This window comes from Pan troglodytes, chromosome 10 (assembly GCF_028858775.2).
Source record: "Pan troglodytes isolate AG18354 chromosome 10, NHGRI_mPanTro3-v2.0_pri, whole genome shotgun sequence".
NCBI classification, from domain to species: Eukaryota; Metazoa; Chordata; class Mammalia; order Primates; family Hominidae; genus Pan; species Pan troglodytes.
In genome coordinates, this window is record NC_072408.2 from 51,900,864 (window position 1) to 51,927,295 (window position 26,432).

The following is a 26,432-nucleotide window of genomic DNA, read 5'->3' on the forward strand; positions in this document are numbered from 1 at the left end:
TGTGCGAGTTTATTTCTGAGTTCTCTATTCTGTTCCAATGGTCTATGTGCCTATTTTTGTACCAGTACCATGCTGTTTTGATTACTGTGGTGTTGTAGTAAGTTTAAAGGCATCATAGCGTGATACCTCCAGCTTTGTTCTTCTTCCTTACAACTGTCACTTTAGCTATGTGAGCTCTTTTTTGGTTCCATATGAATTTTAAAATAGATTTTTCTAATTCTGTGAAGAATGTCAACGGTAGTTTAATGGGAATAGCATTAAATCTATAAATTGCTTTGGGCAGTATGGCCATTTTCATGACATTGATTCTTCCTATCCATGACCATGGAATATTTTTCCATCTGCCTGTGTCCTTTCTGATTTCCTTGACCGGTCTGTAGTTTTCCTTAAAGAGGTCCTTCACTTCCCTTGTTAGCTGTATTCCAAGATATTTTATTCATTTGTGGCAATTGTGAATGCGAGTTCATTCATGATTTGGGTTTCTGCTTGTCTGCAGTAGATGTATGGGAATGCTTGTGATTTCTGCAAATTAACTTTGTATCCTGATACTTCACTAAAGTTGTTTATCAACTTAAGAAGCTTTTGGGCTGAGATGATAGGGTTTCTACATATAGGATAATGTCATCTGCAAACAAAGACAAATTGACTTCTGCTCTTCTTACCTGAATACCCTTTCTTTCTTTCTCTTGCTTGATTGCCCTAGCCAGAACTTCCAACACCATGTTGAATAGGAGTAGTGAGACAGGGCATCCTTGTTTTGTGCCAGTTTTCAAGTGCAATGCCTCCAGTTTTTGCCCATTCGGTATGTTATTGATATGTTATTGACTGTTTTTTGTCATGAATGGCTCCTATTATTTTGAGGCATGTTCCTTCAACACCTAGTTTATTGAGTTTTTAACATGAAGCGGTGTTGAATTTTATCAAAAGCCTTTTCTGTGTCTATTGAGATAATTATGTGGTTTTTGTCTTTAGTTCTGCTTATGTGGTGAATTGCATTATTGATTTACGTATGTTGAACCAGCCTTGCATCCTGGGGACGAAGCCAACTTGATCGTGGTGGATAAGCTTTTTGATGTGCTGCTGGATTCAGTCTGCTGCCAATATTTTATTGCGAATTTTTGCATGAATGTTCATCAGGGATATTGGCCTGAAGTTTTCTTTTTTTGTTGTATCTCTGCCAGGTTTTTGTATCAGGATGATGCTGGCCTCATAAAGTGAGTTATGGAGGATTCCCTCCTTTTCAATTGTTTGGAATAATTTCAGAAGAAATGGTACCAGCTCCTCTTTGTACCTCTGGTAGAATTCTGGACCTGGGCTTTTTTTGGTTGGTAGGCTATTTATTACTCCCTCAATTTCAGAACTTATTATTGCTCTATTCAGGGATTCAACTTCTTCTGGGTTCAGTCTTAGGAGGGTTTATGGGTCCAGGAATTTATCCATTTCTTCTAGATTTTCCAGTTTATGTGCATAGAGTTACTTATAGTATTCTCTGATGGTTGTCTGTATTTCTGTGGGGTCAGTGGTGGTATCCGCCTTATCATTTCTGATTGTGTTTGAGTCTTCTCTTCTTCTTTATTAGTCTCACTAGCAATCTACTTTATTGATTTTTTTTCAAAAAACCAGCCCCTGGATTCATTGATTTTTTGAAGGGTTTTTCATGTCTCTATCTCCTTCAGTTCCACTCTGAGCTTGTTTATTTCCTGTCTTCTGCTAACTATGAGATTTGTTTCCTCTTGGTTCTCTAGTTCTTTTAGTTGTGATGTTAGGGTGTCAATTTGAGATCTTTCTAGCTTTTTCATGTGGGCATTTAGTGCTATACATTTCTCTTAATACTGCTTTAGCTGCATCCCAGAAATTCTGATACATTGTTTCTTTGCTCTTTTTGGTTTCAAACAACTTCTTGATTTCTGCCTTAGTTTCATTATTTACCCAGAAGTCATTCAGGAGCAGGTTGTTCAATTTCCATGTAGTTGTGTGGTTTTGAGTAGGCTTTTAAATCTTGAGTTCCAATTTGATTTCACTGTGGTCTGAGAGACTTTTGTTATGATTTCAGTTCTTTTGCATTTGCTGAGGAGTGTTTTACTTCCAGTTATTTGATCAATGTTAGAGTAAGTGCCATGTGGTGCTAAAACAAAAATGTATATTCTGTTGTTTTGCGGGGAGAGTTCTGTAGATATCTATCAGGTCCACCTGGTCTAGAGCTGAGTTCAAGTCCTGAATATATTTTTTAATTTTCTGTCTCAATGATCTGTCTAATACTGACAGTGGGGTATTAAAGTCTTCCACTATTATTGTGTGTGGGGGTCTAAGTCTCCTTGTAGGTCTCTAAGAACTTGTTTTATTAATCTGGGTGCTCCTGTATTGGGTGCATATATATTTAGGATAGTTAGCTCTTCTTGTTGAATTGAACCTTTTAACATTATGTAATGCCCTTTTTTGTCTTTTTTGACCTTTGTTGCTTTAAAGTCTATTTTGTCAGAAGCTAGGATTGCAACTCCTGCTGTTTTCTGCTTTCCATTTGCTTGGTAAATTTTCCTCCATCCCCTTATTTTGAGTCTATGTGTGTCTTCGCACATGAGATATGTCTCTTGAAGACAGCACACCGATGGGTCTTGTCTTTGTATCCAACTTGCCATTCTGTGTCTTTTAATGGGGCATTTAGCCTATTTACATTTCAGGTTAATATTATTACGTACGAATTTGATCCTGTCATCATGATGGTGGCTGGTTAATTTTGCAGACTTGCTAATGTAGTTGTTTCATAGTGTCATTGGTCTGTGTACTTCAGTGTGTTTTTGTAGTAGCTGGTAATGGTTTTTCCTACCCGTATTTAGTGCTTCCTGAAGGAAGCGCTAAATATGCAAGACAGCCCTGGTGATGACAAAATCCCTCAGCATTTGTTTGTCTGAAAAAGATTTTATTTCTCCTTTGCTTTTGAAGCTCAGTTTGGCTGGATATGAAATTCTGGGTTGGAATTTCTTTTCTTTAAGAATGTTGAATACTGGCCCCCAGTCTCTTCTGGCTTGCAGGGTTTCTGCTTAGGGGTCTGCTGTTAGTCTGATGGGCTTCCCTTTGTAGGTGACCTGGCTTTTTTCTCTTGCTGCCCTTAGCATTTTTTTCTTCATTTCAACTCTGGAGAATCTGGTGATTACGTGTCTTGGAGTAGATCTTTTCATGGAGTATCTTATTGGGGTTCTCTGGATTTCCAGAATTTGAATACTGGTCTGTCTTACTAGGCTGGTGAAGTTCTCCTGGATGATATCCTGAAGTGTGTTTTTCCACTTAGTTCCATTTTCCCCATCTCTTTCAGGTACTTCAATCAGTTGTAAGTTCCATCTTTTTACATAGTCCCATAATTCTTGGAGGTTTTGTTCATTCCTTTTCACATTCTTTATTCTCTAATCTTGTCTGCCTGCCTTATTTCAGCAAGATGGTCTTCAAGCTCTGATATTCTCTCTTCTGCTTGGTCAGTTCAGCTATTGATACTTGTGTCTGCATCACAAAGTTCTCTTGCTGTGTTTTTCAGCCCCATCAGGTCATTTATGTTCCTCTACAGACTGTTTATTCTAGTTAACAGCTCCTGTAATCTTTTATCATGGATCTTAGCTTCTTTGAATTGGGTTAGAACATAATCCTTTGGCACAGTGAAATCAGTTATAACCCACTCTCTAAAGCCTACTTCTGTCAGTTCATCCATCTCAGCTTCAGCCCTGTTCTGTGCTGTTGCTGGAGAGATATTGTGATCATTTGGAGGAAAAGAGGCATTCTGGCTTCTGGGATTTTCAGGATTTTTGCATTGGTTTTTCCTCATTTTTGTGGATTTATCTACCTTTGATCTTTGAGGCTGATGACCTTTGGATGGGGTTTTTGTGGGGTCTTTTTTGTTGTTGTTGCTGTTGTTATTGTTGCTTTCTGTTTGTTTGTCTTCTAACAGTCAGGCCCCTCTTCTGCAGGTCTGCTGCAGTTTGCTGGGGGTCCACTCCAGACCCTGTTCGCCTGGGTTATCACCAGTGGAGGCTGCAGAACAGCAAAGATTGCGGCCTGCTCCTTCCTCTGAAAGGTTCTTCCCAGAGGGGTACCAACCTGATGTCAGCCAGAGCTCTCCTGCATCACGTGTCTGCTGACCCCTGTTTGGAGGTCTCACCCAGACAGGAGGCATGGGGTCAGGGACCCTCTTGAGGAGGCAGTCTGTCCTTAACAGAGCTGGTGTGCTGTGCTCAAGGAATCGCCCTCATCAGGATCAGAGCCCTCATCAATCTCTTCAGAGGTGGCAGGCAAGAAAGATTAAGCCTGCTGAACCTGAGACCATGGCCACCCCTCCCCACAGGTGCTCTGTCCCAGGGAGATGAGAGTTCAGTCTGTAAGCCCCTAACTGGAGCTGGTGGACTTTCTACAGGGAGGCCCTGCCTGCTGAGGAAGGATCTAGAGAAGCAGTCTGGTCACAGCTGTTTTGCTGCACTGTGGGGAATTCTGCCCAGTCCGAACCTCCCAAACTGCCTACTGAAGCCACAGTAATGGCGCTTCCCCTCCCCCTGGCAACTTGATCATCCCAGGCAGATTCGAGACCACTGTGCTGGTAATGGGGATTTCAAGCCAGTGGTTCTTAGCTTACTGGGCTCTATAGGAGTGGGAGCCACTGAGCAAGACCACTTGGCTCCCTGGCTTAAGCCCCTTTTCCAAAGGAGTGGACGCTTGCATCTCACTGGAGTTCCAAGTGTTGCTGGAGTATGTAAAAAACTCCTGCAGCTCAGTGCCTGCCTGAACAGCCACCCAGTTTTGTGCTTGAGACCCAGGGCCTTGGTGGTGTAGGCTCACAAGGTAATCTCTTGATTCATGGATTGCAAAAATCCATGGGAAAAGCATAGTAACCCTGGTGGGTAGCACAGTCCCCCGCCACTTCCTTTGGCTGGGGGAGGGAGGTCCCCCCACTCCTCTGGGCTCCATGCACTTCCTGGGTGAAGCAATGCCCCACCCTGCTTCTGCTCACTCTCCATGGGGCGCACCCACTGCCTAGCCAGTCCCAGTAGGATGAACTGGGTACCTCAGCTGGAAATGCAGAAACCACCTGCCTTCTGTGTTGGTCTCCCTGGCAGCTGCAGACCCGAGCTGTTTCTATTCGGCCATCTTGGCCCCTCCCACCATCTTCCCTTTGTTCCACAAGAGATCATTAAACTCATAGTAGAATTTACAAAAATAAGGACAATTGTTACTTCTAAAACAAAGCCAAAATACTGAGGAAAATATTTCTTTTGAGAAAAAAAATTTTGTCTGTTAGTGCACATGCTTGAGCCCACTAGCCCAACTTCTGAGATCTTATCGGGAAGCTGCTGATCACCAGGAATTTGCTATCTAATGGGAGACTGCCTTTCCCTGGCACTGGCTGCGACCAATTATTATTTTGGAGAGACTGTTTAACAAAAGTACACTTTTTTTTTTTGAGAAAAAAAAAATAGTTCAGAGCAGTCTGAGCTATGTGAGGTACTCAGGCCCAGAAAGACATGAGTATGAAACTTCAGTCATTGCCCCCAACCCCACAAGACCCCACCCCCAGCCTCCACCACACCCATCACCCATGCCTGGGGGCAATTGTTTAAAGTCATTTTGTTCCTGACCAGCTGTATAGCCAATCAACAGCTTGTGTTATTTTAATGTAAATTCTTGGTAAACAGCTCAAAATCTGCCTCTTCTTTTCCTTTAACAAAACACTTAATAACTGCTGTTAATTGAAACATATATTCAGGGCCATTTGAATCTATGATCCTGGGTTGCAGTCCTCAAGATTGGCCTAAACAAACTCTACTTATATTAATTTTGCCTCAGTTTCTTCCTTTTAGGTCAACACTTTCATATGCTGAGAAAGCAGCAAATCAGAGTATTGGTTCCTTTGATTGGAAAATGCATTAATATGATTTTTTTCACTAAAAGAAAAGCCCTTGATAAATCAAAGTGGATAGAAGTTGAGGCAAAAGGAAACTAAATTGCTCTACATAATAAAACAGGAATTCAAGTTATTTGGGGAGGGGTGTCCAGAGAAAAGTAAGAACCTGAAACTGGGAGAAGAGAATAGCTGGGGATGTTTTGAGGTTCTAAAATCCAAAGGAAACTGTATATTAAAATCACAAAACTGCACCTATGGTAGCAGTTCCCCGGGAGATATTTTTCCCCCAGAGCCCAGTTTAAGTACAAGCTTCCTTGATGCTTGCCTGTGCTAAGTGGTTTTGTTGGAGTAGGTAGCTAGGCAGACATGAGCAGGGCAGGAGAGGGCCCTCCTCAGGAATGTCAGGCTACCATCAGGTGATAGGCAGTCATTAAACAGTCTCTCCAAAATAATAATTGGTCGCAGCCAGTGCCAGGGAAAGGCAGTCTCCCAACAGATAGCAAACTCTTGGTGATCAGCAGCTTCCTGATTAGATCTCAGAAGTTGGGCTAGTAACTGACAAAATGGCAGAGTTTAACTAGTATATGACCTTCCTCTGGGAACACTTGACTGCTAAGGGAAAAATGCCTTGAATGAGTATGCACACAACTTCAGTAAACACACTGCACATGCAGCACCTCCCAAGTGCTGGCAGGCCACTGAGCATGCAAACAGTCCACTCCAAGGGAAGAATCAGGGGAGAAGAAATGCAAATCTCAGAACCATTCCAATGTATAAAAACCCAAGTCAAAGGTTAGATGGGGCACTTGGATCTCTCAAGTTGTCCGCTTGGCCCTCTTCCAAGTGTGCTGTACTTCCTTTCATTCTTGCTCTAGAATTTTTAATAAACTCTCACTCTTGCTCTGAAACTTGTCTCAGTCTCTCACTCTGCCTTATGTCCCTTGGCTGAATGCTTTCCTCTAACAAGGCAAAAATCCAGTTTGCTGCAGATCCGATGGATTCAGTGCTGCTAACAGTTACATGTTTTCCATTTCACCTCCCCCTCCCACTATAGCCCATTGCGGGATCATCTGTGTGGAAATTTCTATTTTCAATTTTTCAATTAATATGAGCCAAATCCTTGTTTCTGGTCCCTACATAAAGGTTAAAATTCAAGTGCCTAAGTCACCTCCACTGAGCATCTCAGTATCAATCAGTTGTTAGTCTTACCACCTGAGTTTTCAGATCCTTCTGCATTTTTGTCCTCTGGGATTTTTCCTGACCTTTGGGTAAACTCAGCTATGCATTTTAAAGGAGTATACCAAGCTGCATTATCTCCTCCAGCTGTTCTAAAGATTTTGTAGTAGGCAAGGCTTCAGGTTACCTAGTCTGCCACCTTGTAAAAAAAAGAAGTTACTCATAAAATGGCTAGATGCAAAACTATGCCCAGGATCAGCACCTTCTCCTCAGCAGAACCCTCAATATTTATAAAATGATGAGTTTAGTTACATCTTGGTGACTTAAAGAATAAAGGAGGTTCTCTTTGGAAGGCTGAGGCGGGCGGATCACGAGGTCAGGAGATCGAGACCATCCTGGCTAATACGGTGAAACCCCGTCTCTATTAAAAATACAAAAAATTAGCTGGGTGTGGTGGCAGGCACCTGTAGTCCCAGCTACTTAGGAGGCTGAGGCAGGAGAATGGCATGAACCCAGGAGGCAGAGCTTGCAGTGAGCAGAGATCATGCCACTGCACTCCAGCCTGGGCGACAGAGTGAGACTCAGTCTCAAAAAAAAAAGAAAAAAGGAGGTTACAATAAGCAGCATTTTAGTGGTATAAGGAACAGAGGTGCAGAAAGAGAGTCAAATTTGAGACAAGGTTTTTCCTCGTGGTGCTACAAATATGGATTGTCTGAGCCTTGATCCTTTTTAGCTCAACCAACTAACTTACCTCTTTCCCTCTCCATCTGACTGCCTTTCAGCTTGGCTCCCCAAAGATGTCTAAAGCCATAAGAGTTAGTGCATACTTCAGGGAATCCACTGTAATGAGAAGAACAGGAGCCAGGCAACTCTGGGCTAAAAACTCTTGAGGTTCCAGTCTAGATAAACCTAGGGATTCTTTTCTCTATAGTAAGAGATCATGAGACCCCAGTTTAGATTAAATTTATACCATTCCTAAAATTGGCATACATGCACACAAAATGCAGACCAGTCTAAGAAAACTCCTTCTTCCCCTTGGAAACCCTACAGCCACTCACCATTCATTCTAGTCCTGAACTCCTCCAGTTTGGAAAGGAATCCTAAAATACATTAACACAGATCTAGCCATCATAGGATATTCTTGAAACCGTTTTGGAAATAATTCTAGGCCAGTATTCCTAGAGAGACCTATAAACAAAGACACATTGGACTCCCCACAAATTCAGTGTAATGCAAATGAGATTCAGTGTAAAGAATCCTGAATTCCTCTTTACTACCAAGAATCTTCTGACATAAAACCAGTTACTTGTGATGTCTGTGTGCTCACTGTCCTTTGTGCACTCCCTGGCTCCATCATTCCCTGTGCTACATGGGATGAAGCAATACCTCAGAAAACATGGTGTCTTCTAGGACAACCCCAATAGCACAGTTGTATCCACTTGCTCTAAGAACTGATTTTCCTCCAAGTTTACACTCCTATTTCAATGTGCTCACTTGATCAAATGATGTGTCATAAAAGTTAATTATACATCTTTTATAAATGGTGATTTAATTTTTATTTTTTATTTTTCTTTTTAGAGGCAGAGTCTTGTTGTTTCACCCAGGCTGGAGTGCAGTAACACAATCATAACTCACTGTAACCTTGAACTCCCAAGCTCAAGCAATCCTCCTGCCTCAGCTTTCCAAGTAGCTAGGACTACAAGGCGTGCCATCATCCCCAGCTAAGTTTTTTTATTTTTTGTAAGAGACAAAGTCTCACTCTGTTGCCCAGACTGGTCTCAAACTTCTGGCCTTAAGTGATCCTGCTGCCTCAGCCTCCCAAAGCACTGGGATTATAGGCATAAGTCACCATGCTCAGCCTTGATTTATTTTTTCTGCAGAACTAAACCATTTGTCCCTTGCTTTGAATTTTTCTAAAATGTGGCACCTTTAATATATCCTCTCAGTAAATGATGCTTTTCCTATGAAGATGAGGCATAATGGTGAAGAGTTCAACAGTTATCTAAAAATCTGCAAGATTGTATTTAGTCTGAGAATAAAAAAGACCACTTTCAATTTTAGTTAGGCTACACATAAATTCTAGGCTAACTATTCTCTTATTTCCTAAGCATATCTCCTGCTTCTTTCATTGTCAAATTCAGCTTGAATAATAAAATACAGAGAAAGGCTAATAGGATATGGTGAATGAGTAACAGGGTCAACCATCAATCGGACCTGTGTTCTCCTTTAAACAACAAAGTGGCAAAATGTCTCTAGTCCTCAGTTTCTTGATCTGCAAAATGGAGGTAATAACTCCTATTCCATGGAGTCACTGTGAGATTTAATTGAGATAATTCATGCCTGGTGTAAATGTTCAACAACTATTAACTCTCATTTTATTTCCAGCTATTGAGTGCTTCACAGAGTACAAGGAATTATTTATTGCATTTAATTTATTGCTTTCAAATCTGCTCCCTTCCTCAGAATAAGCATTTCCAGTTAGCACAGACCTCATTAGCTCTAGATTAAAAAAAACACAACAACAAAAACAAAAAAAACAGAATTATCAAAAGTCAGCTTCTGAGCAGAAGATATATTTTATATATTATATCATGTATTATTTCCAGCAATTGCTTTTAAAATGTAGTTTTCACAGAGGTTCCTTCTCCTTCTGCTCTCAGTGCTTTGAGTTCAAAAACAACTCACAGAGAAACCTTTGGCTGTGTTAGCTAACTCCAATCATTACCCATTCTAGTATTACAGGCACTGCTCCAAGGCTGAGACATATTCTGACTAGCCATAGGTTACAGCCTTCAAAACAGACCTGGTATTAAAACTATCATTCTAAGTCCAAGAAATAATTACAAAGTATTTTAATAACTTTCTAAAGCCTGAACATTTTATCTAAAATCACATTCTTGAATTTATCACTTGTTAGTATAAACTAAAATATAAAACATGTGAAATGTATTTTTCCCTTTGCTATTCATCTCCTTTAGTGGTGAGGGAAAAACAATGAAATTCTAAATGAGCTTCCCTCTCAGTACTGAACAATGGTAGCCAAAATCTATACATAACATCAAAACAGTTCCATGTTTCCCATGGAACTGGACAATAATCCTGCCTAGCCTACATTTAGAAGAAAAGGATATTACCTAGCTTTCTGATCTATTGGGGAAAATGGATCAAAATCTTTCTCAGTAACTATTTCAACACACAACAAATACCTGAAGTGGTTTATTATTGTCACAAATCTAATTTTAATACTAAGCCAATCTCCTTACATTCCGGCCTTAAAACTTACTGAGAGCAGGCCAGACGCAGTGGCTCAAGCCTGTAATCCCAGCACTTTGGGAGGCCAAAGCGGGTGGATCACCTGAGGTCAGGAATTCGAGACCAGCTGAACCAACATGGTGAAATCCCACCTCTACTAAAAAATAACAAAAATTAGCCGGGTGTGGTGGCAGGCGCCTATAATCTCAGCTACTAGGGAGGCTGAGGAAGGAGAATTGCTGGAACCCGGGAGGCAGAGGTTGCAGTGAGTGAGCCGAGATCGCGTCACTGCACTCCAGCCCTGGCCGACAACAGCGAGATTCCTTCTCAAAAAAAACTTACTGAGAACAAACCAAGAGGAAATTATACTGAAAGACCAATCCTTGTGTTTCATTATATAATGAAAGAAAGAAGTGAAGAAAGTTAGAAAAATTATACAACTACTTGTTAGCATATATTCATGTCTTAGTGATTTGATAAGTATATATCACAAGCTAGGAGTTAATACAGGGTGGCCCACTTTATTTTTATTTATTTATTTATTTATTTATTTATTTATTTTGAGACGGAGTCTTGCTTTGTTGCCAGGCTAGAGTGCAGTGGCACGATCTTGGCTCACTGCAACCTCTGCTTCCTGGGTTCAAGCAATTCTTCTGCCTCAGCCTCCCGAGTAGCTGGGACCACAGGCCCGCACCACCACGCCTACCTAATTTTTATATTTTTAGTAAAGATGGAGTTTCACCATGTTGGCCAGGATGGTCTCCATCTCCTGACCTTGTGATCCGCCGCCTCAGCCTCCCAAGTACTGGGATTACAACATGAGCCACCATGCCCAGCTGTGGCCCACTTTTAAAACAACCTATTTATAACAAAGGTCTCTCTCTCTCAGGACTGTCAAGAGAGTTAAAGAAAATGCCTCCTGTACCACTTTTATTTAGCCAGGCATTGCAGACCAATGAAATTGCAAACCTGGAAACCTTCACCTTAGCCCCACTCTATGAATCATTTGAATATATGCAAATCAATAAGATTTCCTGATTCTCATACCCCCTTGTCAGTATAATGAAATTAGTACCTGCCCTCCCACCACCCTATATAAAAGTCCTAAACGATAAAGAACAAAATCTAAATATTGTAATGTACTATATGCTTCCTGGAAAAAAAAATGTTAATGTCTTAGGTAAGAAAAATACACAAAATACTCCTTCTTCTTAGGGTAGAATATTTGTAAAGCAGACTTAGACTACTACAAGTTAAAAAACTCTTAAATTCTTACGAGTTTCAAACATAACACTCACCACAGTAGAAAGGGGAAAGATAACCTACCCCATGTTCCCATCCATTAGAAGAATCGTGTTGTATATGTGAGAAAATATGAAAAGAAAGAGAATTGTGCTGAAGAACATTGTCATCCACGACCCATGATCTTCTCGAAACATTTTTAATCGGAGCAACTGACCTGAAATACAAATATTATTAAAAATTAATGTACATTGTAACTCAAAATTCATGGATCTTTGCTTTATTTTAATGAATCTTTTAATGTCTCACTATATTCTGAAGTCTTTGCCATAAGACTGCCTTATGAGTGAAGCCACAATATAAAGTTCTTTTTGCTTTTTTGTAAATAAATGATCATAAATAAAGTCGAAGACGATCCTCATATCACATTTCATCCTAGAGTAAATAGTACTAATCCAAGAATCTAGTGTTCAGAGATAGTTCATCATGCTAGCATGAAAACAAGATGAATTACAGCCCTACTTACCTGCTATTTTTTATTTTACAAATATGTTTTTGGTTCATAGCAAACGGTAAAGAAGTTGCATGAATCCTATATCGTTTCCCTTTGCTTCTATAGATCCATTCCCAATACTGGCCAGATGATAAAACCAAGGCCAACCTTACTTACAAGGTCTAATTGTTTAAGGTACATGAAAACTTGAAAGAAAAAATTAAGTCTCTGTTATAAAACACGCAGCTTAGCCTCACTCTTAACACACATGCCCCTGTACAAGTACAAACACAAGTGCATATGAGAGGTGACAATGTATGTGTTAATGAAGCTTGGTGTGGCTCCTGGCAAAACATAATTTTCACCCTGATGATAAAATTCCATTTATGAAGACAAATGCTAAAGTTAGAGAGAATGTTAAGAAGCAAACATATATTAAGATGAACACTAAAGTAAAAATTACTAATATCAGAATTCGATCAGAGAAATGTTTTGATTTATGGTAAAGAGAAATGATGGCACCAGTACCCTGAAAGATGAGGAAGGTAAAAAACCTTGGGAGTAAGAAAGAAGTGAGCATAGGTCACCCTGGCTTCTCCCAAGATAAACCGTGTCTATTATACTTACCTCCTTTCCTAAGAATAATAATGGAGATGATGTGCATATAGGAACTACAATTAAAATAGAGTAGAGTAGACCTGAATCTTACAATAATTTTTTTTTTTTTTTTTTTTTTTTTTGAGACGGAGTCTTGCTCTGTTGCTGGGCTGGAGTGCAGTGGCGTGATCTCAGCTCACCACAACTTCTGCCTCTTGGGTTCAAGTGATTCCCCTGCCTCAGCCTCCCAGGTAACTGGGATTACAGGCACGCGCCACCATGCCTGGCTAATTTTTTGTATTTTTAGTAGAGGCGGGGTTTCACCGTGTTGGCCAAGATGGTCTCGATCTCCTGACCTCGTGATCTGCCCTCCTCGGCCTCCCAAAGTGCTGGGATTACAGGCCTGAGCCACCATGCCCATCCTAAAATTTCTTACGTTAGAAAATATTCCCTTTTTTAATGATATGTCAGTTATGAAATATATGTATGTATTTCTATCTGGAAATTATCTCTCTAGCGACAAACAGTATCTCTCATATATCTCACTGAGCATAGGAAGAAATAATCTTTTAAGATTTAACTATTGAACTTTTCCTTATATCTCACCTTTATGAAAACAGTACTTTAGATTTCATTTGGAAACTAGGCTAACAGAAACATTATCCTAGCTAAAACTTGAGATGAAGAGTTAAAAAAAAAAAGCGGGGAGGAGATTTGGTTACATCATGCCATGGATTCTTGGCCTATACAAGAGAAGCAAAGGTTAAAACTGAAAGTCAGGGAGAATGTGACTGTATAACTAAAAGAAGAATGTGGAAAACGTTCTACTAAAACAAATGATACTAGCCCCCACAAATTATAAGATCACAGAAACTGCTGATTAATTTAATCAATAATTATGAAAAACCAGGGATTTTCAAGCCTCCACACAACATACTGACAAGAATATTAAAAAAATATATTAACCACAGAATGCTTGAGAGTAAAACCACATGCTACAAATATTTTACACTATAAAGAATATTTATTCATTCATTGAACAAATATTTAATGTGTGCCTATTACACGCCAGACACAGTTCTAGGTGCTGGAGATTCAACTGTAAGCAATGCAGGACAGTGCTTGAAGTCAATTATCATCTGAGTATTTAATGGAATTGTGACCTTACTTTGGACTCATGGGCTCTCTTTGTTCAGGGGTCCCTTTGCTGCAAGTCCTTTCAGCTTTGGACCAAGACCTATTTATTTAATTCAGCAGTTGATAATGAAGCACTTCAAAGACCGGCAATTAGAGTTCCTTTAAGATTCAAATGTAAATTTCTTTCTTAACATAAGCATATGTCAAACACATTCACTAGCAAATGTATGTTAAGAGTCAAATAATAATGCTGGTGATTTAACAGTGCTTTGCAAATAAAACATTGTGGACTAACTGTACACAGGTGGAAATAATACAAAGTTAGCAAAAAGAGAGATGTGGCAGTACCATTTATGCTGTCACTGCCAAGCTCATCGTCTGCCACTAATTTCAGCCATTAGTGTCATTAGAACAAAATGGCAGGTTAACATGACTTGAAATTCATTTGAAGAGAACAATAAAAGTGCTGCAAAATATTAAGTCCAGAACTAGTATGACCCAAGGGTTCAGTCAAATTGTACTATAAAAATTTCCCATAAGCTACTTAAAGGTTAACTCTGTAAGTAACCCTCAAATGTTAGAAACATATACACATAGACTGCCCTCAGCTTACTGTTCTCATGAAGGACTTCTCCCATGCAATGTAACCAGACCAAGAACCTTGGAACTGCCTGAAGATGTCAGATGGAAATACACTGTCTCTGCCCTTTAGGGTGACTATATATGTGGTTTCCCTGGGACAGTAGTGGTTTATAATTGTTGTCCTGGCATAATTATTAATAGTAACCCCTTCCTTTCTTAGGTATGCTGGTTTGGAAAATAAATTATGTGCCACTTTTCCTACAGGTCTATAGGTCCCAGAATTCAGAATTTTATGACTTTCTTTTAGAGGAGTTTCAGGAGACAACCAAATGACAACAATCCTTACAGGCCAACAGAATTGAAAACATCACTAAGAGGGATACATTTCTGACATGGTCAAAAACATGACTATTTTAATCACAGATATATGAATATTTGTAAATCTGAGTGTGTATTTATGTTATTAATAAGATCCATCTTGGAGTATATAGACTGTTACCTTCAATACAGTCAAAGAAATTAGAAAATAAAGCTTAGAACAATCAAAAGCATTAAAGTGGGACACAAACCTGTATATGTGAAGAAGGAGAGGGTGGGAGGGCACAGGGATTGATGATTATGAATGTTGGCTAAAGTCAGGTGAAATGGCCTAGAACTTCAGAATTTTTTCTGGAAATACAGTAGGTTTAGGATCACTAAGATGTCATAAAATTCTAACAAGATTAATGATATAAAAGCATATTTAAAAGTATATATTATGGGCCAGGTGCAGTGGCTCATGCCTGTAATCCCAGCACTTTGGGAGGCCGAGGCAGGAGGATCACCTGAGGTCAGGAGTTCGAGACCAGCCTGGCTAACATGGTGAAACCCGGTTTCTACTAAAAATACAAAAATATTAGCCAGGCGTGGTGGTGCACGCCTGTAATCCTAGCTACTTGGGAGGCTGAGGCAGGAGAATCACTTGAACCCAGGAGTTGGAGGTTGCAGTGAGCCAAGATCGCACCATTGCACTCCAGCTTGCACAACAAGAGCAAAACTCCATCTCAAAAAAAAAAAGCGTATATAAAATGAGCAAACATATGTTGTGGAAAATAGAGGTAGACAACTGTGACAGGGAGAATTATGGAGAAACTACTTGGTTTCTTGGCCTTTTTGCTGCTGTGTTCTCTTCACCAAAAGAATGGAAAGAAGAATTTCCTTTCTACCTCACTGCTAGACTTTTTAAATTGAGAGTTCTAGGTCCCTTTTCTTTAGGAGTGATTTTCACATGGAGCCTGTGCAAAGAAATACACTAAAGAGTCTCAGAGGAGAAGGAGAAGTGTTTGTGTTTCCAGGTAGGAGATGTGGGGAGCCCTACCTCTGGAAGGTTGTTAAAGCAGGGATCAGATAGACCGAGGGCTTCTGGGTTCATAAAGAATACAAGGATTTAGGTCTCCAAGGTGGCAGAGCCTCATTTGGGGATGACTACATGAATGTTGGTCAAGGCCAAGGTATCAAGGGTCATGTTGATACAGTTTGGCTCTGTGTCCCCACCCAAATCTCACCTTGAATTGTAATAATTCCCAAGTGTTGAAGGAGGGTCCTGGTGAGAGGTAACTGAATCATGGAGGTGAATCTTTCCTGTGCTGTTCTTGTGGTAGTGAATAAGTCTCATGAGAGCTGACGGTTTTATTAATGGGAGTTCCTCTACACAAGCTCTCTCTTGCCTGCTGCCATGCAAGATGTGATTTTGCTCCTCCTTTGCCTTCTGCCATGATTGTGAGGCCTTCCCAGCCATGTGGAATTATGAGTCGATTAAATCTCTTTCCTTTATAAATTACCCAGTCTTAGGTATGTCTCTATTAGCAGAATGAGAACAGACTAATACACATGGCTTTGGAAGTCTGAGTTATCAAACTAAGCTAGTCCCAGGGGAATGGTGCCAGTTAGGGCAGCCACCCACCTCTATTAGGTGCACAATGACGTGAGTAGATCCCAGGCACCTTATTCTGAGTCATTGTGCCAAAGTGGTAGAAGACCATTACTGAAGTGGCAGTAGGAGAAGGGATGGAGAAGTAAAAACAAGCTAAAGGAGTCTTTTCAGTAACTGTAGCCCTGGAACTCCTATAAAACCGTAGTGATAGAAAAGGTGATGTGAAATATTATTAATATTGTACTCTCTGCTTACCTTGGTAAGCAAAAACTCAGAGTAAGATTTAATTTAGAGGAAAAAGTATGGCATTACACATAAGACCCTGACTAGGAAACATAAAAGGACAAATGAAGGGATTCATTCCTCAAGAGGACTCCAAACTGAAATTAACACTACTGTCCATTAAGTCTTCTGCTCTAAAACCTATATATGATTTGGCCAACCTATATATGATTTGGCCCACCCATATATACAAGAAACAAATAGAATCTGCAGCTACTTAAAGGAGTATATTTGGTTTGTTGGAGTCAAAAGATATAATAGTCAAAAAATCAGCATAGCAGGCATTCCACATACCAGTAATATTCCTGTTGCAAATAACAAAAGCAAAAACAAAAACTAAACTTAAACTAGATTAAATTATAAGGATTCTTTATTGGCTTCCTTCTCACATTTTCTTTTCTTTTATTTTTATTTTTATTTTTATTTTTGTATTTTGAGACAGAGTCTCACTCTGTCACCCTGACTGGAGTGCAATGGAGCAATCTCGGCTCACTGCAACCTCCACCTCCTGGGCTCAAGTGATTCTCCTGCCTCAGCCTCCCGAGTAGCTGGGATTACAGGCACACGCCACCGTGCCTGGCTAATTTTTGTATTTTTTAGTAGAAATGGGGTTTCACCACGTTGGCCAGGCTGGTCTGGAACTCCTGACCTCAGCTATCCATCCACCTTGGCCTTCCAAAGTGCTGGGATTACAGGCGTGAGCCACCATGCCCGGCCCTTCTCACATTTTCCATCTTTTTTTCTCATGTCTGTTCTCTAAACAAAATTTTTGTAGATCTAGTTTAACTAAAGGCATAGAATGACTTCAAGCAAAGCCTGATCCAGCACTCAGATAATACTATCAAGGCTTGATTAATCTCTATTTCCCAGCTCCATTTCCTCAGTGTGGCGTCTTATCCTAGTAGGCTCCCACTACTTTCTCCCCCAAGACACATGCACACACCCTTTGTTGTCCCAAGATGACCATAACAACCTGAGGGCTGCTTCTTCATTGTTGTCCATGGATGAAAAGATAACGCTTTTGCCCTAGCACTTCTAGAGAAAATTATGAGATTCATTCTATTCGGGCTCATTTGGGTCCTGAAGCAATTACCCTAGCCAGAGTTATGAAAAGCAATTTAACTAAGCCTTAGGATTAGCTAATATATATATATATATATTATATAATAAATATATAATATAATATATAATAATATATAATATAGCCTTGTTGCCCCCAGCCAGACCACTAGGTGGCCCATTACCTCAAACCATCACAACTAGATATGCTGTCCTGCATACCCCAGCCCTCACATGCTCTACCCAGCCCAGCCTGCACACCCTCCCGCTGATGTCAGTTCCTGCACATTGCCTAATAAAAAATCCCTACGGGCTCTTTTCAGGGAGCCAGACAGAGAATTCTTTTACCTCCACTGTCTCCCTTGAGCTTGAGCACAAGCCGCAAAATAAAGCCTTGTCTGGCTAATCCACTTGGCCTTATGTAAATTTCTATTACACGGGAGCCTAAAAGCCTGTGGTCTATAACACTGAGACCCAAAGATATGTATACTTTTTGTCTACTATATGTGTGCTACACCTGTCTATAAACTGTAGCACAGTAGAGACCAGATTGATCTTCTTTACCACTATGTCCTCACGGCATAGTACCTGGCACACAGTATGTCTTAAGTTATTTGTCCAGTGGATTTTAAAAAAAAAGGCTATACAAATAAATGAACAAATAATATTCCACCGTATGGAATCCTATCTTTCTACATCTAGGTCCTATTATACTTGCCCTCTGAGCCCTTCAGTTCTTTAAGCTGCTCTCCTCCCCAACTTTCTCCCCATCTATAAGCCACCTCCTAAATTCTGTTCCCTCCTATTTGGCGAGAAGCTCCTGCTTCCTTATCAGCCTTTTCATCAACACCACATACATTTCTGTATACCCTATATTTGTCTTACACATCCCCGGCAAACACCCAACTCTGATGTACAGCTACAGTTCGTTTTCTCCAATTTTGACTACTGTGGAAAAAAGTTGCACAACACAGTTGAGAAGCCACTACACAATCATGATCCAGAGTTTAGTTGCTATCACAGCACTGCACATTAATGCATCAATGCTTTCCCCTATCCTTGTCAATTCTCTTTCCTGTTCTCCTTCATATCTATTTCAAATTTCATCTCAAAGCTCCCACTAAGCCCTTTTCACTCTTAGAATATGACTTTGGTCTCAACCTCAAGAAGACATCCTTGTCATCAAACATTATTTTCCCTCAACTTCCTACCTGCTCACATTCATCTACATATCTACCTTCATGACTATCCTAACTTCCTTCCCTTATTCCTCAAAGGATGGAGCACTCCTCCCAAAGAAGACCCTACCTGTGCCTTTTTAAAACCACACCCCCTCCTCTCTTGGGGGACTTGGTCCAGCCATCCTTTCACTCCTTTGTATATCTGATCCCTCCCTCTCTCCTCATTCTTTTTTCTCCACCTCTGAGGCCTCTTAAGTTGATCCTAAAAACAATGTCCTTGAACTTCCACCCATTCTCCTTGTTTTCTCATCTAGACTTCAAGAAAGAGTAATCTTTATCACACCCACTCACCGAGATCTTACTTGCCATGCAAACATTCCACTGAAGTTGTTCTGGCAAATGCATTGACCTCCACCACTCCCAAATCCTCCAGAATAAATATATTGGTCTTTAACTGGCAAGACATCCTGGCTGCATCTGACCTAACAGTTGTTCTCCGTCTCTTTTGACACTACTTCCTTGGGTTCCCTAGCACCAAATATGCCATTCTTTTTCTATTTTCCTGATTTTTCTCAGTCACCATTTTAGGCATCCCTTCTTCCAATAAATAATGATGTGCCATGGTCTGTCCTCAGTCCTTGTCTTCATCATATCACTATATGATCTCATCCTCTCCCATGGTTTCAACATCCCATATCTCCAGTAGAAATTTTTCCTCCTGAGCTTCACACTGGAAGTCAGCTGCCCACTATAGTCTTAGATATCCTACCAGCAAATCAAACTCAGTAGACAAAAACAAAGCCAAAATCCCTACCCTCTGCCCCAACATACAATATGCTGCTATTTGCAACTTGACCCATCCCATCCCTAAATCTACTCCTACACACCTTCCATTTCAATCAATTGCCCTATCATTTTATGTCCTTACATCCAAACTCTTCTCTCATAATTTAGGTTCTCACTGTCTTTTGATAAGACCTATTGCGATGCCCTCTTAACTGGCCTGTCTTACTCCAACCTTTTCCATCTCAAATCCATCCACCACAGAGCCAACAGATCTGACTAAAATCCTATGTGGTCAAATCTAGTCACCCCTTCACTTAAAAAAACTTTCAATAATCACAATTCTCCTGTAATATAAAATCCAAGCTCCCTAACATGGTATACAAGGCATGAATTAATTTGACCCATACTTCCCTCTCCTCCCTCACCACTCCCATCCTTTCACTCTGTTTCCATCAACACTAAGCAGTTGCATTTTCTATGCTCATGCTGAACCCTCTGCCTGGGATAACCTTCCTTCCTTCTCCATAACTCAACTAACTGCTCTACTTCCTATAAAGCCTAGAATGCAGGTCAGAAATGATCTCCTCTGGGAAGTTGTCTTCTTTGTTAATATTTTATATCTGGGATTATAGAAAGAGCTTATGCGATGGACTCTCTCAGGAGGTAGTAAGTTCCTTTCAGTGCAGACAAGGAGAAATGGCCATTGCCAAGCATAGTTTAAAGGGCTGGATTACATGACTTTTAAGATCCAGACCAATTCCGAGATTTATGATTTGCTTTGTCAGTGAGAGATTAGCTCAAAATCTGCTATATATATTATCCTTACCCACTAAAAGAAAAAATATTCCTCCTTATATTCTATCTCTCAATGTATGCTTCTCTAATATATAAAATGAACCCGAAGTAACAAACTGATAACATTCTTTAAAGGCCAACTTAATATTTAACATTTTAAATATTAGAATACTTGACAAGAAATGTAATCCCTATTTCTTATGGCTGGAAGAAGAGAATAAAAGATAAAATGAAATTTGATTACAGCAGTTGAAAATTAATTGAAATTCACTTCCGGTCAGACTAAAATAAGTATATTAAGAATTCATCACAAGCTTGTGTAAATTTATAGTTTATAAAAACATGATATGACTATTTTTGTTTAAATTCACTAACTAAAAACTGGTAACAGAAGCCTGGGAAACATGGCAAAACTCTGTCTCTAATACAAAAAAATTAGCCAGGCATGGTGGAGCACCTGTAGTCCCAGCTACTCCAGAGATTGAGGTGGGAGAATCGACTGAGCCCAAGGAGGTTGAGGCTGCAGTGAGCCATGATCATGCCACTGCATTCCAGCCCGGGTGACAGAGTGAGACCTTGCCTCAAACAAAAAAATAAAAAATAAAAAACGGTAACAGAATAAAAATAACTAAAATATGAGAATTATTCCATGAATGGGACATCAACAAAGTTATCTAACAAACTACACCAGAGTATCATTATGGCAGTTAGGATGGTCTAGTTAGACAAACACGGCTTTATATAATAAATGTAAGATCATAAAACTTTTGTACTCTAAGAGTACCCTTACATTAATATTCAGATCAAATCTTATTTCAGGGTACAAAGAGAATTTAAAAACATTGAGCAGATGGTTATCATCTCTTATTAGAAATAGGAGCATACTCAAGAAATGTCGGCTATTCACTGAATTTGACAGAATATCAAACACTGAATATTGAGATACAATCTCATATAATACTAACAAAGATTACAATGTGAAATTCAAAAGAGGTTCTATAAAAAAGAGGAAAATAAAAGCATGGTTAGAAACAGCATGAATAATAGTGTGTTCAGATCTAAAGTTTAATGTCAATTTAACTAAAGTTAATGTCAATTTCAAAAGTGTGCATATTAAAATAAATGTTTAGTAAAATTACTAAATAAACACATGTTGACATAAATTAGTCTCAGTAACACAGTAATAAACCTTCCATTTGAGAGAGTCTGAATATTATATTTTACTATTACTATTTGGCTCTTTCCATTAAACTATCCTCAAGTTTAACTAAATCTAATTGCTTATTGCTCAACATGAAAAAACATGACTCCAAGAGGAAATAAAGGTATTCATTTATTAGAATCTATTAGTTTTCCTTTTAAGGAAAAGTTAACCATCAAATAAAAAGAATGCTATATTAATACTACATATTACCTTGTAGCCCAAGGTAAAATTTATCAGCACACTTAATTTATGCATACATATATTATGTTCTCTAATTTTGACGGAATCAATTTTGCCTATATTTTACTACTAAGTGAAATTATATCAAATAGCATTTTTAAGGTCAAAACCCACCAAATATCAGCAATTTGATATCACTTAATACGACATAACTAGCTATAATAGGTTTAAAATAATTATATTAGAAACATTATTTCAACATTTAATAATCAAAATTCTTTGAATCTATTTTTATAATTCAAGTAAAAGTAAACAAAATATTTTCTGAACCATTAGAGATTGTCACTATTGAAATTCTGGGCCGGGAGTGGTGGCTCACGCCTGCAATCCCAGCACTTTGTGAGGCTGAAGCCAGCGGATCACAAGGTCAAGAGTTTGAGACCATCCTGGCCAACACGGTGAAACCCCGTCTCTACTAAAAATACAAAAATTAGCTGGGTGGGGTGGCACGTGCCTGTACTCCCAGCTACTCGGGAGGCTGAGGCAGAAGAATAGCTTGAACCCAGGAGGCAGAGGTTGCAGTGAGCCGAGATCACATCACTGAACCCCAGCCTGGCGACAGACTGAGACTCCATCTCAATAAAAAAAGGAAATTCTGTATTTTGAAATGGGCAATGAGATAGAAAGTATAGTTCCCAATTGTTAAAAATTAGTATTACTGGCCTGGCGCAGTGGCTCACGCCTGTAATCCCAGCACTTTGGAAGGCCGAGGCGGGCGGATCACGAGGTCAGGAGATCAAGACCATCTGGCTAACACGGTGAAACCCTGTCTCTACTAAAAATACAAAAAAATTAGCCGGGCGAGGTGGCTGGCGCCTGTAGTCCCAGCTACTCGGGAGGTTGAGGCAGGAGAATGGTGTGAACCCTGGGGGGCGGAGCCTGCAGTGAGCCGAGATCGCGCCACTGCACTCCAACCTGGGCGACAGTGAAACTCCGTCTCAAAAAAAAAAAAAAAGTTAATATTACTACCATTATTAAATTCTTACATCTTCATCATTATACTGATACCAATATTAAAAAACAAGAATACTTAACAATTTTAAAATAGGTTTTCCTTTAACTTCAGGCATTACATTAATGCAATTAAGAAGGAAAAGTTAAATTGTCAAGAATAGTCCCCTGAAGGCTGATTTCCATGGTCTTAAGCAATCTTGATCAATCACAAGGGGTGGATGCCAAGGCCAAGATTCTGCCATGTCATCCACATTTACAGTATTCCTATTATTTGTACCTATGCATTCAGATCTCTCTGACTCTCCCTTTTATCCTGAATTTGATTTTCATTCACGACTTTCCACAAGTCCTCTAAGTCTTTCAGACTGGTGTCTTGTACCTGCAAATGTGCTATTGTCTCTACCCATTCCATTTATAGATTTACTAAAATATATTAATAATTCATAAGATACAAGTTTAAATGACAGATTAGGAGTATCATAGACAGGTGTTAATTTTAAGTTGCTATGCTTTTTAATCCCTTAGTAATATCCAAGAATAATGTATTTCAACTCCTTTGATTAATAAATGAGAAAGCTGAGGTGTAAGTAGTTCAAATAACCCACCAATAGTCACACAACAGTTTGAAGGCAGAGTCCAGGACTCTTTTGATGTACTTTAAGGTGAGTTAGGACAAATCTATCAATCATTATTTCTTTTAAGCCAAGCATAAAGATCTTTCAGACAATTCTCCAATAACTATCCAAGCCCAAGTTAAAGTAGAATCAAAAGAACAGGATGCAGGAATCACTTTGGTGATCACCATCAAAAAGGGTATTTGAAAGGTGTTCAAATAAAAGTATCCAGTTCTGAAAAAAAAAAAAAAAAAACTTATTTAATGAAATCAAAGCAAAGTAAATCTGACTACCAAAGAATTTTTATTAAAAATCTGTTATTTTATATAAATTATTATATGAGGTAGTCATTTTCTCTATTTTATCTAGACTCCTAAGATTTAAAAAATCTATAAATAAACAATATAATTTTAAACACCATAGGCTTTTGTATTAATGATAGTAACTCATATGGCAAATTCTTAATTCTAACTATGAGCCTGGCCAGTGCTGTGTACTGTAAATATGATGGTAAATAGGGGAAACACAACAAACATAGATTTTCATGCACATCAAAAGGGCTAGAGGCAAGAAGAGTCAGCTAAAATTTAAAGAGTACCAGTAAGCAAACTTAAAATCTAGACTTACTTTCAGACCAAACGCCCATAAAAACACTGAGAAAATAAAAGTGTAAGCTCAAGGACACTGCAAGGTGGAGATGCCAAGCCTGGGTCTCCCAGAATAAATCAGGACCCTTCAAAGAATGTAAAGTTGTCCTTAAACTATTGTATCTCTTGGATTCCAAATTTGGCAAATGTGAATACTCTCTAGAGAAAAACAAGCTTTATTTAAATCCTCAGAATTCAGATAGATTATATTATTAAAATATGAGTTCAAAGTAAAAATTCACTAAACTCAAAAAGAAGTGCTACCATGAGTGAGAGTTGATAGAAATAGCAAATAAAACTTTAGACAATACAAGAACTTTAAATATTGAAATTACCAAATATAAAATATTTGAAATCTGTTGTATCTCAATTTAACACATGGGCATTTCTCTACCCTCTGAAACATATGGAACATAGTTATAATTTTTGATATCATTGTTACTAACTATATTAACAGTATCATTCCTGGGCTTTTCTTTTGACTTATTTTTCTTCTGGATTATGGGTCATATTTTACTGCATCTTTGTGTGTCTAGTAATTTTTGATTGGATGCCAGACATTGTGAATTTTCACTTTATTGGGTGCAGGATATTTTTGTATGCCTATAAGTACTCTTGAGTTTTGTTCTTGGATGCATTTAAATTACTTGGAAATAGTTTGATGCTACTGAATATTTCTATTAAACTTTATTAGGCAGCAGGAGCCCTCAGGTTAATTTTGCCCCACTTCCACCATTCTGACTACTCTACCTGATGGCAAATAAATGACAAGGTTTTGTGTTTTTGCCTTGTAGGGACACACACTATTCTTAGTCCTGTGTGAGCTCTAAGAATTTTTCCTGTGTTCCTTTTGAGTGATACTTTCCCCAGCTTGGGGTGGGTTCTCACATCCCTGTGGTGATCATTACTCAGTGAAGAGTCAAGAGGCATCTTCAGATCTCTAGAGTTATTCCTCTGTGCTCTCTTTTTCACTCTGGTACTCTGACATATGAAATAGCTGTTTTGACCTCCCCACACACCCAGCTCTATCTCCTCCATTCAGGAAGACCCTGGCCTCTGCCTGATTTCCTCCTTCCTGCAATGAGGCCAAAAAACTCTCCAGGAAGTAAGCTGTAGTAACTGCAGGGCTTATTTATCTTAAAAGACAAAAAAGATCTTAAAATCAGACAATAATAAAGGCAGATTATTTGAAAGGAACAATAATTATACTGATTTCTTCCCAACAGCAACAACAGATGTCATAAGACAGTGCCTCAAACTGCTAAGAGGAAATAACGATCAATCTATAGCTGTGTACCTAGCAAGTGTATTTATCATAATGAAGGCCACTGTTTGAAGGCATCAAAAAGCAAGCAAGGCAGGCAAGACTTGAAAGGCCAAGATCACTAAGGAAAGAAAATGCACTTAGATGAGCCAAATTTATTGCATCTTTTTCCCCTTGGGAGATTTGCTGATTTTCAGTGTCATAGGGACCATATGGAAAACTGTGGCTTAGAGCTTGAGGCAGTGTCACTGGGCCAGAGATAAAAATTGAAATTCATGTCTACAAATGCAATCAGGACATGAGGGAACAAAATACCAGAAAAAAAAAGGAAACTCAGGAAATGACCCAAAATTCTAACACAATTTCCCATAGATCATTTGCTGACACCTACTAAACTATGTAGGTGAGAGGTAAGATCAAGCATAGAACTGCTGATAAGCAAAAAAAACTAAGCATAAATTTTACTCTCATGATGCTGAGTAAACAAAAATTAGAATCCAGGGAACATCAAAGGAGAATAATTATGGGCAGAGTTCAGGCTTTAGGATGTGATATATGAAAGGCAATATCATAGGAGTAAGGACAAATCAGAAACAGATCAAACCAAAGAAAGCCTGAACCCAGTATCTACAGACCAGAAGAAAATAAAATTTTCTCTAGGGAAGATTGTATCATCATGAACCTCTACAATTCTTTAGATATTATCTCTAATATTCAATTTTTAAAATTAGGCACATAAAGAAACAAGACATAAAAAAATTACTGAAAAGCAGGTGAAAAAATTGATAACATAAGCAGACTCAGTGATGATGCAAAGATTGGCATTATAACGTAGAAGTCAGAAAACTGCAATTAGCATGTTCAAAGAAATATATAAAAAGATTATGAATTTTACCAAAGAAATAACCAATGGATAGATTTAATAGCTGTTAAATATGCACATAATATATTATTCCATTTATATAAATTTCTAGAAAATGCAAATAAACAGTGATTGTGTGAATGTATGGAAGGATAAGAGAAGCAGGTTACAAAAGCTCACACAGACATGGTTATCCTGACTGTCATGGTGGTTTTACAGTTATATACATATATTAAAAACTTACAAAACTGTATACTTAAGTATATGAGGTTTGT

General features: G+C 38.9%; 1 protein-coding gene across 6 annotated transcripts in view; it reads right to left on the minus strand.

The window, feature by feature from the left end:
• The window catches only part of TMEM117 (transmembrane protein 117), a 548,703-nt gene that overhangs the window by 428,128 nt on the left and 94,143 nt on the right, over positions 1 to 26,432 (minus strand). For 5 of the 6 annotated variants that reach the window (XM_509012.8, XM_016923597.4, XM_063785727.1 and 2 more), the window contains exon 3: positions 11,633 to 11,765. In XM_509012.8, coding sequence (XP_509012.2) covers positions 11,633 to 11,765 — 133 coding nt within the window. Of the gene's footprint in view, positions 1 to 11,604; positions 11,766 to 26,432 lie in introns of all 6 variants that reach the window. The other variant, XM_009425571.5, reaches the window with a different exon arrangement.